General features: G+C 40.4%; 1 protein-coding gene across 1 annotated transcript in view; it reads right to left on the bottom strand.

The window, feature by feature from the left end:
• PEPD (peptidase D) overlaps positions 1-20018 on the bottom strand; it is a 146990-nt gene that overhangs the window by 97940 nt on the left and 29032 nt on the right. The window contains exons 7-9 of the mRNA XM_082290292.1: positions 10286-10330; positions 3925-4000; positions 2511-2557 (exon numbers count right to left, since the gene is read on the bottom strand). Coding sequence (XP_082146418.1) covers positions 2511-2557; positions 3925-4000; positions 10286-10330 — 168 coding nt within the window. The remainder of the gene's footprint in view (positions 1-2510; positions 2558-3924; positions 4001-10285; positions 10331-20018) is intronic.

Consider the following 20018-nt stretch of genomic DNA (forward strand, 5'->3'; position numbering starts at 1 on the left):
GGCGATGCATACAACAGCTGTGTGTCCAGAACTCATGATGCAGGAAGTCACTTGCCTGTTCCTACAGCATACACTTTCTCATCACTCCCCAATCAAACTGACAATTCCAAGCAGCCACCCCAATCTTAAACATGTTCTTTCTAATAAAAAGGGAACAAATGAGGAAATGCACAGAGGATTCCACACTTCATTTGGTAAACGGTACACAGATGAAATCTAGAAATTGATAAACACTGATCTAGAGAAGTTATCTCCAGGCCTTTAGAGCACTCTGAAACAGATGACTGTAGGTCCTAATTAGTACTTTTGGTGTGCTTATATATACACACAAAACATTTTTGTCTATATATGCACACTTAAACAACTTTGCTGAAATCACAGATTTTATTCACATACTTCTCAAGCTGAAGGGATTTCTTGTACCATTTTGCTATATTTTTAACAATATACTCACTACAGAGCAGTTTCATAATTAAAAGCCTTTAATTAAAGAAGATTAATTAAACATGAGATAAGCACAAGCACTAAACAAACTGCTTCAGAGAAAACCCAGAATCTGACCTACCAAAATGACTTTATATGCAATTACACATGCTGTGAATTACTGTTTGTAGATAACTGCCCTGGCTGTCTCCTTAAAGTCAACCAACCACACATTAAAGTTAAATAATATCAAACCAAAAAAGAAGTCGGGGCTGATTGGAGTTGCAGTTAAATGCATTTATTTTTTATATATCTCAGTATTAACACAGTACTGGTTCAAAATCATTTACCAGGGTTTATCCAAATGGACAAAGAAAAGGCAACACTTATGTACTACATCCAGTAACAGAAAATTTTAATTGCTTTTGGGATCTCTGCCATTATTCTTCCTAGCAGACAGAAGAATAGCAGACAGGATTTACATTTGTAGGGCCCTTTTTCCCTAAAGGAATGGGTGCAGGGATGAATTCCAACAGTAAAAGAAACTGAAGTTCTAATTATAGTCTCCAAGACAGACACAGTAGAGCAGTCTGCCAAGACCTCTTTCATTAGCTAAATAACTTCAAACTCTTTCAAGATGTGTAATCTATCAAGAGGTATGGAAGAATAGAAGGCAATTTTAAATAGGTGTAATAGCAGCCTAATTTATTTTTTTTTCAATTGATAGAGAGAACTAATCTTTTCAAAAGGTTGATGTGTATGGAAGGAGCTAGCCAGGGAAGAATGAAAGTCCTGGAGAAAAAAGGTAATATACCGTGTAGACTTAGAGAAGACTGTTTATATTCATATTTGTTGTATGATGTTTAAATCAAACTGCCAGGATCATGACATTTAAAAGCACCTGGGAACAAATTCTGCTCTATGGAAATTTTTGATTGCTAATGACTTCCAGAGGCAAAATTTCACTATCAGCAAGTATAGCATGGCCAGTGAGTAAAAGGAACACGAACACAAAGTTAATAAATAAAGACAGAATGTAAACAATATATTATTTTTCTATTACCTGGTGGTATATGTAAATGCAATTTGAAGCACTGACAAATTACAGGCATGAGCCTATAGTATCTGCAGAAATTTAAACTGCTTAAATGTAACATTAGCTTCTTCATATTGCATATGTTCTACAGGCTTTATTTGTCTTTTGAGCTACCTTGAAATCCTGATGACAAATATTGTGGTCTCTTTATATTCCCTTCCCTGGGTGGTGCTCTAGCCTGCTTACAAGCCTTTGAAAAATTACTGCCAAGAAACAACAGTAACTGACATATGACTGGTATTTTCTATTTCTTCATTATGCAAATACTTTGAAAATTGAAAATACCGTGTACAAACTAAAAATAAATGGACTTGATGATCAAAACCATGCTTTATAAGATAAATGCTGATGATCTAATGTAAATATTGATTCCAGAGAGGAGGCAATGTTTTCCTTAGATCTAGACTCATCATTACTGTATCAGCTAGGACCAGCCAAACCCCTCATGGATGCCTGTACAGCTCGTTCTCTTCAACGTAAGAGATCTGCTGCTTTCTCATTGACTTCTCAGCAGCTACAGAGCACCCATTACACGTGTGAGATGAGCTCCTTGCACAGGCTAAGTACAGGTACTGCTGGCTTGTAATTGCAGACAAAATGTAATTGAACACAGCCTTTCATAAGACTCTTAAACACCCACACATGCAGTCTTCTAAGCATAACCAGACTAAATGTTTAACCATAAACACTGTTTTACTGGATGGCTTCAAACAATGAAAACAGCTATTTCATACAACTTCTGTAAATTAACTGTAACTCCAGGAAGAGAGATATGCTACACTTAACCAAAAAATAATCACCCCCATCAAATGCACGTTTGAAACAGATGAAGTACCACCTCAAAATAACAAAATAATGCTTACAGTGGCCTCAAACAGCAATGAGCTCACAGTCCAGCTGAATCCATGATACTGGATTGTCTCAGCTATTGCTTTTCCCCCTACTACAGAGATATTCTCCTTTTTATTGTAATTACTGTAAGAACTCTTACCTCTCCATCTCGTATTCTTTCATTCCTACTTTTACGGCCTTCATTACCTGGAAGATACATATTAGCATGGGACCATCATAGCAGAAAGGAATCTCATATTTATAAATTTATGCTTTATGACTATCTCCAGAGAAACCTATATTACAAAAATATCTTCTGTACTTCATTTAAATTTACATCAGTAGATGTATTTTAAAACTACACTGTTTAATCTTTGAGAATGCCTGCAGTCTCCAACAATAAAGCAAGTTTAATTGCCAAACTACTATATTCTAATGAAGTGCAGCTCACCAAAATACCAATGTTTAATTGTGAAAGCTCTGTGAACATGGCAGCAAATCCTTTTGTTCTACTTTGGCAAAACAAAGCTACGAAGTGGATTATCCTACAATGGGAGAGTCTTTCATACTTTGCAATCCGAATCAACAGAAAACTACTGGAGTTAACACCGGTTTATAAGTCATAAATCTGATCCTTGTTCTCAGATTTGCAAAGAAAATTTTGTCTGTTTCTGTATTACAGAAGTTCTAGGCAGCTGCTCTACAAAAAAAAATTACTTTCAGGTATGATAAGATTATTCAAGGATGATGAAAAAGTAAGGAGTGTGAATGCAAAATGCCTATCCCTTGAGTTTTCAATTTTACAATATTAATTTTAAAACATTCCTTCACATCATAGTTCAGATACCTGAGGATCAGGAGCCAAGACAACAGCTGGGTAAGTAACCTCATCAGTTTTACCTAAGCTCCCTCTGGCCATCACCACTCTCAGAACTCACAGCACATCTGCATCTCTATATGGAGTGCAGGACTGATACCCAATTTAACTTCATCATCACCACCAGGAGACCAGTACAGCTCCCCTGGTACAGTGCCAGGTCCAACCTGAGCAGCCTTGCTGAGAGCCTGGACTTGTTTTGCCACACTGGTATGGCAACAGAATAGCAGGGTTCAGCACTGCCCCAGGGACATACCCCACTCTGAGGAATCCTTTCCCTGTCCTACACTGTGCATGGAAAGACTTCCCCAGTCCATCAGGATCTGTAGACAGTTACCTGCTGGGTAAACTTTTCAGAGCTGCACATGGGCCTGAAAAACCTTGGTCTTTTCTTTCTCCATCATTATACACGTATTTGTGCACACAGAATAGACAGACTGCAAGCAGACCTCCTTCTGCTGAGGCTCCAGCTCTTCCCCAAACGCACACTTCACTTCTCACAGATCACAGAAGCACCAGTGAGTTCAAGGACAATACAAGGTATATTACAGGGCTGCAATAGGAGGATATTATCCTCTTATTTCTATCCTGCCTTTCCATTATTTTATTACTAAGCAATTCTGGGTTGCTGGGGACATTTTCTGAGTACCACTGGTACACTAAGAGCAAAAATTATTAACAGTAAAGGATCCATTACCTCTTTATGAGCTTCACTGGAGATTTTATTGGTGTAGCGCAGAACTTCCAACTCCATGTCTGTCTTAATGACACGACTTTAAGAGAAGAAGAACAGATAGCATGTTAGGCTGCAACTTCACAGCTTAAGAATACAAAATGAAAAAACCCTGAAAATAATATGTATCACCTGTAATAAGATTAGATCAAGTACACCTCAAGAGCAAACAGCTATTACAGTATTCATGACAGCAAAGTATTGTTGGCATTGATTCAGCATTAGCAAAACAATCTTACAAAGGGAAGTCACAAGAATTTCAAACATCAGCCTGCCCTATTTAATACCTATAAACAAGTGGTTCAACCAATATTTTTTCAACTCATTCTACAATACATTAGGAAGAAAACCAAGGCAATTCTGCATTTGTGATGACTCTAACACTACTTCAAATGGAACATTTCTACAAGCATGCTTGATTTCCTTTTAAACACAATTCGAAACTATTTTACATAATTAAATTCCCAGAGCTCCAAAATTTCTGTTCAGCACAGTTGCAACTCCCTCCTATTTGCAATACCTCAAAAGGTGGGTGGGGGTGGTGTGAAAAAATGCTATTTTTGTTTGGTATTAAAAACCCAAACCATGAAATTCAGAAACCAAAGCAGCAGTAATTACAGCCATGATGTCCATTCTTTCACATGCCTCTGAAGGAAAATAAAAAACAAAAAAACCCTAAGCAAACCAATGCCCTAAAAACCCCATCCTACTCTTTGTGCCTTATGAGATACTGAATTTGTGTATGTTTATGTGACTTGATACTCTCTTGTGAACTCATCTCAAAAATGCACCATTTAACGCTTCTCTACTACATGTATTTCTATCATGTATTTCAAATAAAAGCAGCTATTTAGTGTGACATGAACAGTAAAGCAGACACAGTTCCATAACCTCTATTAAACACCACATACCCCTTCCACTGTTACACAAACTGAATTCCTAGTATTTTCCATGCCCATCTCAAAGGCAGCTGTGAAGTACATACTTACTGTTTACAAAGTACAGAACAACACCTATTGAATTGCATGGAAATATTTCAATCATATTTTTGAGCTGCACTCCACAGTTTGCAGCAGTTACCAAGAACCGTAACTGTTATACTTTGAAACTGCCACCAAGACCCCTCTTCTTATTGTAACACGCTCATCCTCACACTGCTGTAGAAAACTATTTAGGGTATTTCTGCTCTGTAGTTTGTTTTAATGAGTCCAGAAACAGGTTTCTCAGCCATGGGTGCGTCTGATGTGAGATTACAGCATTTCCCACAGACGGTGTGTTACTACAGCACAGCCACTCCCCTTCAAACACAACTCTTCTGGTAAGAGTAAAGGTACCTTTGTAAAATCCTGGTATTAATCAAAATGCTTTTACAAACAGAAACACTGCAGAGGGGAATTTTTCTCAGTTAATTGGAATATGACACAAAATAATCACTATGCAATCGAGAATGAGAAGTACAAGGTTTTAAAATGCACACCCAGGTGAAAAAAATATACTGGGATGATAAAACCTGCTGACAATGAGTGAGGAAACAAACTTCTGCTCCTGTCTTTCAGCCAAGACATAAAAAAAGAGTGGCTCAAATATATTCCAGTTAGAATGAGGTAGCAAAGGCTTATAGATTTTTAAATTTTTTCTTTTAAATCCTGTTCCTTGGAAGCCTGCATGTGCTAGCAGTGTAATTTAATATTTGTTTGATGTGCCTCCATATTACTTTCAATATACAGTACATATCCATGCTCTGCAATTGCCCGAAAAATAGGTTGCTTCATAATTCAGCTATCTAATCTTTTTGTTGGACTCTGCTAGTAATACAAGCTAGTAACTGCTGCACAGCAAGTGCAAACAGTATTAGAAACCATTTCCCTTGATGTAGGCGTAAGGCTTCAGGATCAAATTTGTATTAGATTGCAACTTCTCAGGTATCTGAATATAGAAATTCATGCTCAGGCTCAGACTGACTATTTATGCAATGCAATCCCTTCATTTACACAAGGTCAGGCACTGAAATATTTTACAGAAAATATTTAGTCATTCTGAGACCAACAAAAACCACTGCCCAACCACCAGAAGGGAGGAGAGGGAGGAGGTACAAATGGGCAGGTAACATGATCAACTTCATCAGACACCAAAATAGTTCCTGGGCTCCTATGTTACAGTGGTACTGCTGATGGAGTCCCCACAGCATATCTGGGTAGTAGAAAAGCATGTATTTCACCACCTTCTCACTGTTTTGACAGTGCAAAAAGCAAAAAGGCACTTCAGGGCAATCTTGCATGTGATGAGTGTCCACAGTTCCCATGATGTTTTCCCCCACTTCCAAAATAAGGATAGGAGAAAATCCCACCTTTATTCATGAATGTGAACTTCAACATTCTATTAAAAACACTTCTTGGACCAGTTACAGCCTCTGCATTAATGCATTAATGTTTTAATGGGAACAAATAATTTCCAGGCTCCAGCTAATGGTATTGCCAAAACGTACAGATTCCACATGTAATTCCTCAGATGAGCAGTGGGGGCACTCAGTGTAATCTAGGTGAAAGAGAAGCACAAATCTCTGACTGTCAGGACTGACCTAAAACTTTAACCTTTTTTTCTTTTTCCTCATTTTACCAGTGTAAAACCATTTCTTCTTCCTCATTCTCCTTTTACACAGATTTTCTGCTTTTATTTCCACTTGGCCATATGAGCAGCTGGTCTTTTCACATGTCCGTCACCCAACAGGAGAGAGAAACTTTAATATAAACAAGTATCATTTCAATCCTGAAATTGCATTTGGGCATTTTAAATTTCTGGATACCAAATTACATGCATGACCTAATCAAGCAGTCAAGAGCATATAGAATTTGAGGCAATTATGAGGCTGAAACTCACATAACTCAACTGTATTTTTCTAAACCAGTGCTCTCCTCAAAGATACACAAATTGGTTCTCTATGTGCATTCTGCAGCACTGATAACGCTGCCAGAAGTATTTGTTTCCAGTTACCAGATCAGTGTTTTATCAGCTGGCTTGTTTTGCTGGTTTTTAGTACATGTGTGCAACCTTAATGTCTCCTTTCTGTGGCATATATGGAAAACTCCTGGGAACGCCCACTCCTCCTTTCCCTTCTGGAAATACTAGATTTACAGACCACCTAATAAGTAAGGATGATGCCCATGTAGACAGACTTCACAGTCCTGCCTTATCTTTACCCTTTCTCACCTCTGCTGTTACCTTTCCACATTTTATTTATAGAAATTTCTCTACCACAGTTTATAAATTTATGCTCTTCTGCAATGCATAAAAACTTGCTAACTGAATTAGCATCAAAGCCAGCAAACATAGCAATGAACATATGCAAAGGAGAGGCATCACAGTACAATTCTGAAAGACAGGTGCATGAACACCAAAGACAGGAGTTCAAAAAAATGTTAAGAGGTTTACAACATAGACAGAAAAACCTCTGAAAACACAAAAAGCAAATGCACAGCTTTAAGACAGTAACATGCAGATCACTTTTCACAAAGAAATAATTATAGCTTTCCATCAAAATAATGCAAAATACAGAACATAGGAAATCTTCCACATAAAACTATCAAACCCCATTTTCATTGAGATTACAGGAAAATACAATATATACAGGCACAAAGAGAGCTGCACATTACTAAATGTTGACTTCTAGCACCACCACGATTATGATAGACAGACACTGGCAAAATACAGGAACCAAAGGTCATTTGGCTAAGTGTTGGTGTCAGAAAACCTCCTTCTGATTACTAAGGAGATCATTTGGACAAGTTCAAATTTTTTCTTCTGTTATACGACATTTTCTTTTCAAAACTCTGACATCAATACTCAGCATAGCCATTCACTATGAAACTTGCAGTGGAAGCCTTTAAATTTAAACTTTTAAAATTTGTTTGGAAATAAACACTCTCCATAAAATGAAAAAAAAAATTAAAACACCATCTGCAAACTGCTGAAATCCAGTGTAAGGTTGAATTCTCCTCTGTTTTATCCTTAAGTTCCATACCAAGTCAGAAAATGCTGAGATTTTGGGAAAGGTAAGCAAGCAAGGCAACAGATCCTTAACCACAAACACTTCACTCCTTGTCAGTACTGAACCATTTTTTCAGCACTTTCTTAGAAGACTGTATAATACTAGAGTTGCCTTTTGTAGCTCCCAGTTCTCCCTGGCTGGTTCAGAAAGCTCAGCCATTTCACCTCCAGCTGGCAGTTTGACAGCATGGCATAGAGCAAAGTTTTTCTGACAAGTATCATGTAAAATACAGTAGTTCAGAGCTTGCCAAATCTGAAATTAAATGCATCCCTGAAAGGAGATGATTCAAAGGATGCAATTTCCTACCCCAGGATATAACCCAAAAGAATTCATCTTCCTAAAAGGAAAATTTTCTTAATTCTAAAAATATTGCTTTCCAAAGAAACTTTCTTGGCCAGTAATTTGACATTCCAAGAAGATTTCTACTTTAGTAAGCTTTAATAGATATAACCTATCATTCACATGTTAATTTCACCAGACACTTAAATCCCAACAACCTTCTTTAACTTACTTCTGACTTAAAATGAAAGCCACCAAACTCAGTAAAACCTTTTAAAATATTTCTGAATGCAAATCTGAACTTCTTCTTCACTGCGAATTCCTTTTCCTTGAAAGCCAGCTGTAGGGAAGGTGCATACAAGGATCCCTCTTCCATGAGGCTGCAGGAAGAACTAAATCAGAATTCCAGGCTGTCACTCACAATTCACTGAAGAGACAATTCTTTCTACCCCAGCTCCAAGTGCTGCCTTTCTACTGCCTCAATGCTTCACCTCTCTCAGTACAACCTCCAGGGCACCGACCTTATGTTTGTCCATACCTGAGCTTCCTAAAGAAGATTTAATCACCCTTTAATTGAAACCACAGAGGAGAAAAACTTATCAAGTGATACCTTGGTAAGGTGGATGGAAACAACCTGAAAGCTACCTTGGGAAAAAGTCTGTAGCCCTACTCCAAAGCCTTCTGCAGCTAAAATTGCCACCTCTGTCCCCGTTGTCCTGCAGTGTCTACAGAGCAAAGCTTGGAAGTCAGGGCCACCTCCAGGTCCTCTTCCTCACCCCTTTTAAATTCAGAAAGCAAGCCTATAACATAACTTCTCTGTTTAGGAAAAGGAAGGGCACGAATTCTAGAAGGACAGAATAGGCAAGATCTAAACATTAGTCCCCCTTACACTCATCAGCAGTAGCAAGGAGTCCACTACCACACAGCTCCAGGCCCATCCATGACTCAGGGGTGGAACAATGTCTATACAAAGCTTCCCCGCTTCCCACTTCCCTTTTACAGCTTTATGTCACGCCAAGCAATGAAAAACATCTGCAACAACAGATATGTGACCTTTGAATAATTCTACATGTTCTGAAATCACTCTGACGGTCAAAAAACATAGCCACAGTTTTCAAGCTGGCAATTAGCTGTAGATGAAGACAAAAGGTGGTTCTCAGCATACATGCAGAAAACAAACATTAAAAAACATCGTATGTAGCAGCACGTAATACAATACGCTACAACAGTGGTAGTCAGAGGGTACACCTGTGTTCTGAATTTTAAGATTTTAAGCTTATCTGTCTTAGCTAAGGATTTGCTTCCTCATTTCTATATTAATACACACAAAAAAAGCTTAGATAGAAACCTAATTCATTAACAAAAATCCACTATGTTCATTCTTCAGTAATTTCCTAAATGGAAAACTAGATAGCCTTAGTTATGGAGCAATCAGCAATCAGAAAGTCAGTGATGTTGACCACAGGAAGAAAACTAGTAAAATGGAGTAGCTTTGCACTTAGTCACACATCTAGTTTGTCTGCTTCCCATAGGCTACAGCAAAATTCCCCAAGAATTACAAAGTACAGTTATATGAATAATAATTCAACAAAATTAAGGCTGTTAAAATAAATCCTGGAGAAGAAACAACACCTAATTAAATACTACCTGTTTAGACAGAGTTTTGATCTACATTTTATTTCTGTTGCTAGAATATAAATTATCCTCAGTTTGTTTCCCATTCATACAAATTCATATTTACATGAATGTGACTTAAACCCTAACACATCCTACAGAATGTGTATCCAGATACAATGCTTAAGAAATGTTAAATAAATTCTTTCGTTTTCAATGCTGTTACCCAGCCCTATTATTACATTTGTATATTATTTCCAGTCTGTAACATGAAATCAAAATTGAAACTCCTGTGGTAAGTAGGTGGCTTCTGCTGAGGGAATCTCTCTGAAGCAATGGTACAGTATAAGCATGTTCAACACTACTCAAAGATTTTATGTTACTCACCATTCTGCAATTTCAGGATGAAGGATTTTGTTGTTCACATTAAATCTAAAAAAACCCAAAGACACTAATATTAAAAAGCAGCCAGACACAACAGCAGAGACTACATATTTACTCTTTCTTTTTTTTTAACCATGTCTTCTCTGAGGAAGTAAAGTGAAAACAAGTATTGTATGGGAATTCAACAGAGAACCCAGTGAGAAGAATGCATCTAATTTTGAAATACATGAGACTAAACCAGATACATCATTTTGAGACTGTGCAGAACCCAGTGTAACAGTATGCTTGAGACATACTTATTCCACTTCTTTTGACAAAGGTAAAATGTTAGGTAACCAGTTCATTGCTGCGAGTGTGGGGTGGACCAGACTGACCTCCAGACATTTCTTCCAAATTATTGTGATTTTTACGTTGTTCCTCAAACACCCTTCAATGAAATTAAGCACAGTGAATTGCAGATTTCATCCTTTGTTTCATGCCTTCCTACTTTTGCATGCACAGAAGGTGGCCATGTGATAAACAAGCTTGCTTAGATGGTGAAAAGGAAAATGACCCCTCCGTGTCTTTTCCAATCTACAGAAGACGCAAAGCAGAAGATTCCAACTCGCCTTGGCCTCTGACACTTCACTATTTTTCTGTTTATTTTCTACATGAGTAATTCATGTATTCTTGGAATGATTTTGAGGCTCTCTAAACAGTAACACTACAGTGGCAGATAGAGTCAGAAGCTGAGTAATTAGGTGGAACACAAATGGATTTTCAAGCATTGTTAAAGGGGGTTTTTTGCTTACAGTTTAAAGGCCTAAGGAGTGTTCTGCATCAAAGATATTTTTGTCTGCTCAGGACTGTTGGCTCTCCTGTTAGGGTATTTAAGAGAATTAAAATGCTACAAGGCTCCCAACAGTTCTTCAAAAGAATGTTGTGAGGCAACAGTTCATTTTCCCACATTTTTAAAGGAAAAAACTAAATCCATTCCAGGTTATTAACCATTCTTTATACCTCAGAAGGGACCAATGAAAGCACAAATCCAATTAAAAAAAATTACTTAGAAGTCACTTCTAATTGTATAAGGGTTTTCCTGTGTCCTGAGAAAGCAGAAAAAACCCCTGTGTTTTTCTTTTTCAGAAACAGATGCTCATAAACTTATAAAACCCTAATATGGAAAAGGGTAATAGCGCTGTATTCCTACTCCAAGATACAAAACAAAAACTTATTACAACATTCAACAAGGTCAAGCTGTATGGTATTCAATATTATGGGTATTAATGAGAAATCACTGGAAAAACAAGACAAAAAGCCACCCACCAGCCACAGAACAATGCATCATTGTAGAGTAAAATTTGTCACTTGGAAACAAGAAAGTACCAAAAGGGCATATTTTCAATTTAATCATCACCATCTCAAAAATTATCACTTATGTACACCAATGCAGAAATAATTCTAGAATGGAAGAGACAGTACCAATTTTTACAGAAGAAAATATATGAATGACATAGCAAAATCAACCAACGAATATTCTAACAAGGCAAAATCCTGAGCTCCCTGTGTGGCTAGAGAACATACCAACTGGCACCACCACAGAAAACCAAGACACAGAATTATGCTGGAGCTGTAACAACAGACACAAAACCTTTCAATAATGTCATCAGTATGTCAGACAGAAAACAGATCAATGAAGGCAAATGTAAGGAGACGGTGCAGCACTGGAGTGTCCAACACCAGCTCTATGCAAATAAGAGTAAACTATGGTTATTGGGAAGTAACAAAAGAAAACAAAGCACAGGGAAGGCCAGTTACAGAAGGAGCTGACTTTGACTCTGAAAATCCACATCTCAAAAAACTGACAAGATCACTTTAACCACAAGCACAAATGGATGAAATCAAAAGCAAATCAAATGAGCCAAACATGAACCTCATAAAAGACGACTGTCCCACCTGAGCATTCAGAAAAGGGGGGAAATTGTACACTGATGTAGGCTTACAGCAGCTCACTCTTTTAGAAAAGCCATTTCAGCCAAAATCCCCAGATTTTATCGTTCCTGGCCATAAAGGCTCTTCTTGAACTGTCTTTGTGCTGCCAGAAATCCAAGTCTTACTGGCTGGGACCACCTATTATGTGGCAGTTCTTTAAAATTCTGGTTTGCTGTCAATTGGGGAAGCTCATTAAACACACAGAGAGGCAGCAGGATTTAATCAGGAGGGTGCTGGTGGGTGGAAAAGAGCCAGGAGGTCATCAGCTGAACAGAAGTTCTCCCTCTCACCTGACAGACAGACTTTCTGATGTAATGCCAACTAGAAAAGATGTTAGACCTCTGAGACACAGCATCAATGCATATGTGCAGGAGAATATACTGTAGGTCACTTTCCCAAGGAACTCAAAGATTAAGGACAGAACTGTCTCAGCTCCACTCATCCTGTGGAAGCTGTGGGTCCTGTGTGAGTGGCCACAAGGCCACCTATTTATAACTGTGAGACTTCTAAGGCTGATGACTTAAATTACGCTTCATTTTGGTTACTGTTGTGGTTTAGGAACAGTATTCTCCAATTTAGTGCTCTCACTAAAACCACGCTATCGCTGCCACTCACTTTCCCTCTTCCCCTCCAACTGGAAGCACAAAATGCAAAGATCATGGGTTGAGGTAAGACCAATTTACTGGAAACAGCAATGAGATAAGAAAACATACAGTAACAGCAAAAATATTAATAAGAAAAGGTGTAAGACAAACAACTTACATGGAAAAAAACCCAACAATAAACAAAACACCAGACTGTTCTGCCAAAATGTTTCTCCACAGGAAAGAACTCCCTTCTCTTCCAAAGCAAGAGAGTCCCTTCCTCCCAGCCCCAGCAACGACATGAAGTGGTGCAAACATCATCTGGGTCCACGGCTGTGAGTTCTTTGTATCCTAGATGTCATCCAGGTCGGGAGAGCTGGTGTGCTGTCTGCTGGTTCCTGCACCAGGAGCTCACGACTGCTATCTGAGCAATCCATACTCACTGTCCATGGTAGTAATGGCACACAGTGACAGTGTCATTCAGCAACCAATATTATACAATTCAACATTACAAACTGTTCTCACCCAAAAATCAAATCCCCTCGAGGTGCACATCATATTTCCCCATCCCTCTGCATCACCCACCAAGAGCGCCCAGGTCCTTGAGCAAAAGCAATCCCACACATGGGTTTGCCTTTGCCTGAGGCAGGATAAATCCACACTGCCTTCCCTAACACATTTCTCATATGCACCACAGGGACTTTATCCCCTGCTACGGTGCGTGGAGCTTTTGGCTGACCAGAGCCAGCTCCATTGGCAGAGCCTCTAGTGAAAACTAACCAGGTGGCCTTCAGTAAATGTAGATCCTGATATCTAAAGGTCCCACCACCTATTGCTTTCAGTGTGGTTTTTAACAGTCCATTGCACCGTTCAACTTTCCCAGAGCTTGGTCCATGACAGGGAATATGAAACACCCACTCAGTCCCACGCTCTGTGGCCAAGGTGTCCATGAATCTATTTCAGAAGTGAGTCCTACTGTCTGACTCAATTCTTCCTGGGGTGCCATGTCACCGCAGGACTTGTTTTTCAAGGCCCAGGATTGTGCCGCAAGCAGCAGCACGAGGCAAAGGATTCATCTCCAGCCATCCCGTGGTTGTTTCCACCACTGTCAGCACACAGTGCTTGCCTTGGCAGGCTTGGTAGGAGCATGGTGTCATTGATTTGCTAGGCCTCCCCTTATTTATATTTTCACCATTGTCCCCCACACCACAGAGGCTTTACCCCTTTGGCCCTGCTTGATGGCAGTGCACGTTTCACAGTCATGGACAACCTGGGAGATGGTGTCCATGGTTAAGTCCAGCCCTCAATCACAAACCCATCTGGAGGTTGCATCTCCTCCCTGATGACCCGAGGTGTCATGGGCTCATCAAGCCAGAAATAACTCAGCCTTCTGTTGCCAGTCCAGATCCACCTGAAACACTTTAATCTGGGTAGCCCAATCCACCTGTCTGTTGCTGATGTCCTTTGGCAGCCCTCCATGAAGGACTTTTGACTTCTACCCAGGCAGTGATGTCTTGGCACAATTCAGCAGCCCTGATGGGTTTCCCTCTGTGCTGCCAATTGATCTTTTCCCATCAGTCCAGCCACCTCCACAGGGCATTTGCCACCACCCACGAGTCAGTGTAGAGGTAGTGTTGGCCATTTCTCTGTTTCAGTGCTATCCAAGGCCATCTGGAGGCTTTCAGCTCTGCAACCGGACTTGATCCACCTTGTCCCTCAAGAGCTTTTGCGACTCATCACGTAGGACTCCATACAGCAGCTTTCCATTTTCAGTGTATCTCTATGATACAGCAGCGAAGAGAGGGCATCGCTTTTCCTTTCCTGGTAGCTGATTATGTGGTGGGGCCTCCTCAGCACGTCCCCTCTCCTCCTCTTATGATGATAATCTGAAATTTTCAGCTTCAGGCCAGTTCGTGGTAACTTTCAAGATCCCTGGGCAATTGGGGTTTCCTATTCAAGCTCGCTGTGTGAGATTATTCCACATGGCATCAGGGCCAGGATGTGTGGAAGGGACTTCTCTGAACATGCAGCCCAGCACTGGCAGTTGGGGTGCCAGAAGGAGCTGTGCTTCAGTGCCAATTAATCAGAAGTAACATCAGCCCTTCTGTCTGAGGACTTGCCCACTGGAAACTGGAGCTGCTTTTATCCTTGAAGAATTTCCTGTGGTGGTTGTTCCTCCTCTCCACTCACGTACCCGTGCTCCCAGGGCAGAGGCAGGGTTTCCATCCCACTTCCCCACATCCTCTCTGTGATCATGCAGGTAAAACCACAGGTTACATCATGGTGTGTCCTCTCTCTCTGGCACAGGGGAGCACTTACCAGGGACTGGTCTGTACTGGCAGGGCATGGGACACTTCTTTAAATTTCTTCAAATTGTTGGACATCCTTGGATAGTCTTTCCACAGATGTGATGCAGAACCACGGCATGTAAGAGGTACTTTTTTCATATAGCTTGCATTTGATAACCAAATTATCCACTGATTGTTCGTATTTCATGACCTCACTGCCAGTGAGCTGGCACACAGCAATAGCATGCTCTATGGCAACTTCTGCCACATGGTTGTGTACACTGGATGTCATCTGGACTTACAGGGGACTGCTCGTTATTTATACAGAGTACCTCCAGCACAGCTAATTCTCTCAGGTACACCTTGCTCCATGGTGTTCTGCTTGTCTCTCTGCACTATTAGACCATCCTTGAGAGAATACCTTTCCCTCATGCTTGACAGGACTTGACTCCAGAGGCTGAGTTTCTGTTCTTTTTCTAATCCCCTGGTGAATCCCACATCCTGGGACAGGGATCTCAGCTGCTTGGCTTCACTCCTTGATTCCATACCATGAGCCACAATATCCCAGCACTGGAACTGCTGGGTCACCAGGGGATCTCCCGACTGCAGCTGAAATCTTTTTGCACACCTGCCACCTCACCTGCAGATAGGGATCGGGTGATTATCTCTGGCTCTGCCTCTTCCTCCTGTTCTGAGAGCCCTGCTTCCTCTTCATCCCTCACTAAGCAAATGGATTGTCTTGGATTTCTTTTTCTGTACAGGTGCAACTGCTCCTGGCACGGGTTGTTCCTCCAGCTCAGCTGCAGTTGCCTGTTGCTCTGCTTTCCTCCTCCTCCTCCCCCTGAGGGTGCTGTCTAGTGATCTAGTGAGCAGGGTCTGATAAATTGTAGCCAGAGCCCATCATGTTGCATAACTTTGTGCCTCTCTGGAAAGGCCACAGCATTTTTGCCATCACAGATTTTATCACTTTAACAGGGTCCCGTAGCTGTTCAGTGGTGAACTTTCAAGTCTTTGGAGCAGAAGAGTCCTTCAAAAGTAGTCCTGTTTTCTTTCTTTAGTGTTCCCACTAGAACCACAGTGCCACTTTCTTCCTCTCCCCCTCCAAGTGAAGTACAAAAGGCAAAGATCATGGGTTGAGACAAGAATAATTTTCTGGAAAAGGCAATGAGATAAGAAAATGAACAGAAACAGCAACAAAATAAGGTATACAAAAGGTGTAAGTCAAAGTAGCAAAGAAAAGATTTACATGGACAAGCCCTTGACAATAAACAAAATACCAAATGGGACCATTCTGCCCACCACATTTCTCTGCAGGAAGGAACGCCCTTCTTCTCCAAAGCAAGAGGGAGTTCTTTCTCCCAGCACTGACATGAGCTGGTACAGAACAACATCTGGGTCCTGGCCATGCCCCCTCCCAGCCACTGCAAAAAATTAACCCTGTCCTGGCCAGAACCAGGACATTTACCAACAGTGCAGCTGAACAAACCAACCACATCCTAAAAGTTACTGGTTAACCTCAACTGTAAGAGCTTTTCACCATTAACAGTATGAGTATACAAATGGTGTTTAATTCATGTAATTTGTGCACAAACCCCTACAAAAAATCCCCCAGCTGTGGCCTCCCAGCAAAGTTTTGATCTCACTAGACAGCAAACAACAAAACAAGTACTACCCTAATGTTAAGAGGATTAGGCAGCACAATCTAATTCTACATTTTACTGCAATTTGGAAATTGACAATACTTAGATGATAAGATATGTGGTCTTGAGGAAGAAAACAAATTGGCATTTGCTACAGTTGCAATCTGTACATATTAATGCTCCCATTTAATCAATGCAGAACTAAGAAATACTACACTTTAAGGCATGTCCAAATTGATTTCATACTCCATTGTCCTTTCACATGCAAGACAAATTCATTAGTTAAAAAAACCCTAGAAATCTACACCTCCCATATAAAAGCACTGTATAATGAGACCTCTTTTTGTCAGTTTAATGAATACACTGTGTGTCTACAGCGATAAAAATCTAAAACATATCCATACACAATGTTAGAATTTTCTCCTCTTCTTCAACATGGAGAGTCTTTGTCCTAATGAACTGATTTGGCTATGCAATATGAAAAAAGGAATTCACTGCCAAACTTTAAACATTAGGTACATTGCTTAAACTGTCCATCATTTACTTCAATTGACTCTGAGGATGAAAAAAACCCTGCCAATACAGTGAGCAAAGATTTATTCAAGTGTTTTAAAGTATAAGGCACATTACTGTTCAACCCTACAGGTTCAAAATCCATTTTCTATATGGTGAGTCACACCCTCTCAAAGCATTTTTACAAGGGCTACATAACTGACATAAACAGATTTTTAAAAATCCTGCACATTTTCCAGCCTGAAAGATGGATTCATGAATTATGAAAAAGACCTGCAAACACAGAACTGGCCTCTGTTAGTAAATAGAAATATGTATTTCCAGAAAAGAAAGCACTAGAACTACTTTAGAAATCTGCCTTCTACACTTAAGCCTTCTGGGGCAAGTGAGAAATCCACTTCTGCAGGATTCTGAAGAGCTGCAAACAGAACTGACCTGAGGGGAGTCACCAGGAGCAGCATCAGGAAACAGTCCAGGTCTCCTGTCTCAAGCCCCTGTCCCAGGGCTGATCCCCCACTGACCCCCAGTACCACCCTCTGCTGAGCAGGGCAGCTTTCTGTGTACCCCTGGCCTCCATTCCCACAGCCTGCAGCAACAGACCAGCTTTTCTTAAGGACAACATCCCTTGCTGTATGAGAGAGCTATCCATAAACTAATGGAAACCATTAAATAATTCACCAGTATAGGCTCTATACTACCAGGATAGAATCAAGCTTGGCTGTTGCTAGCATGACAAAAATAACCTCAGGGTGATCTTCTGGGCACAGGAATAACCCACGACCACAGTAGTCATTTTGTCTCAAATGACTATTTATGACAGTAGAAAAATTAACCAAATAACTTAGATAATAATGTTCCACAAGAAGTTCAGAAGGTCAAAAAATAAGGCAGGGAAGCAACATCACTAGGGCAAGAAAAATACAGCTTCTGATAGAAGCAGATGAACAGCCTGCAAAGAGAGTGAGATTCACCTTTTCAGGAAATTAGACATGATTTTCATTATTATCCACCATGAAACACCTTCCACGGCCCCCACCCCCCACTGGGCCAGGTCCACATAGGAGAAAAAAGACATATGGGAGCAGGAGAAACACAAAAGGGTCCTAGCAAGAAAATAGATCTTGGCCAGGTCGCCAGAAAACAAAACAAACAGGAGATCAGGCATAAAATAGAGCATCATGGCCAGGGCAGAGCCCAGCTGAGCCAAGAACTGAGAGCCAGCAAGGCACAGTCACAGGCAGGCAGGAGGGAGCACAGTTTGAAGGAACACATTGTTGGGTATAAACTCTGTGAGTGTAATCCTCTGGAAACAATCAATACATCTGAAATATATCTTTCTATAAAGGAAACATTTGCTACAGGAGAGGTAGACAAGCAGGAATGTTGAAATTGGTTTGGGTCTGTAATGACAACAAACATAAATGGACTGGCTTACACAGAGCGTTACAAAATTCTGAGCAGAGCTTAAAAGGAAGCTCGCCCCGTCCTCCAGACCACCAACTACCCCCGGCACATGGACCAAGCACAAGCTCACCAGAGCCCAGGAGAAGACACAAACAGAATCAGGGAGATCAAAGGAAGGCACAGTATCTGTCAGAAGAGGGGAGTTGATCCAAAACCAAAATCAATGCATACTCTTCCATACTGTGAGCTTGGGAGGGGAAGGCACCAACCAGACCCATCAAAGGCAGCAAAATGAATGACCTAGTGCTTAGGGGTGGAGAGGGATGAGCATGTGCCAAGTCTCAAAAGAGAAATATCTCCTAAACAGCTGGAAATCCCTGCTAGGAATAGAGAAGCACTCCCTCTGGAGTACATGGACAACATATTTACTACTGAGAAGCCAATGCTTCAATATCATTAAGTGTTGTAGGAAATGCTCTATTAAAATCTCAAACGAAGTGCTAAATGGAGTGGTTTCCTAGCTTAATGTTGACTAGTGAGTGGGCTACTAACTGAACTCTTTAAACAGAGTTTAGTGAAATTCAGGGTAGAAAAGGGGGTTTTGGTAGTTCAAACTGACTTTTGTACATCATTCCAATACAGAACTGCTGATGAAGTTAATACCTGTTTATATTTCATGTGGAGGTATATCGGATAAAACAGGAGATACTGCTCCACACAGGCAGTGGGGAGTCCACTTGAATGCAGAGAGCATAAGATGACTAACTACTTGGACAAAGCAACAGAACTCACACTGGCTGTAACAGCAGAAAGGACACCAAACACTCATTAAAAGTGACTTGCATGTATTATAGAATACTTCATACTTAAGTCAGTGGGCAGCAAAAGCTGTCTAAATGCCTGGCACCTTGTTCCCAACATCTCCGACACAATCATTAAGTTCCCATTTAGGATACAGAGGGGAAAACGAAGTAATTATGAAATCAGATTCCAGATCACTTGACACAAAATGTCAAGATCCCAGCAAAAGCATGCTCAGACTATACAAACGAGCACCCAGACTTGCAGCAAATTCTGTGCATTACCATCTTCACTGTAGAATGAACATGCTGTTGACAGAGGACAATGGAGAAAAATATAGTGGGGTGACTGGAGTCAACGATCATAAAAAAAGGCCTCAACATCTCAGCACAACTGTTTAACACACTTTTTAATAAGGGAGGTATATTTCTTTTTTGCCATACACTTGAGCTAAAACAGAAAATTATCTCCTTTTAAAGATATCATACAGAACAGATAGTTGTATTTCATTAAAAATTGAGGCCACCATCCTCAC

Source organism: Coloeus monedula (genome assembly GCF_965178545.1).
Source record: "Coloeus monedula genome assembly, chromosome: 13".
Classification (NCBI taxonomy): domain Eukaryota; kingdom Metazoa; phylum Chordata; class Aves; order Passeriformes; family Corvidae; genus Coloeus; species Coloeus monedula.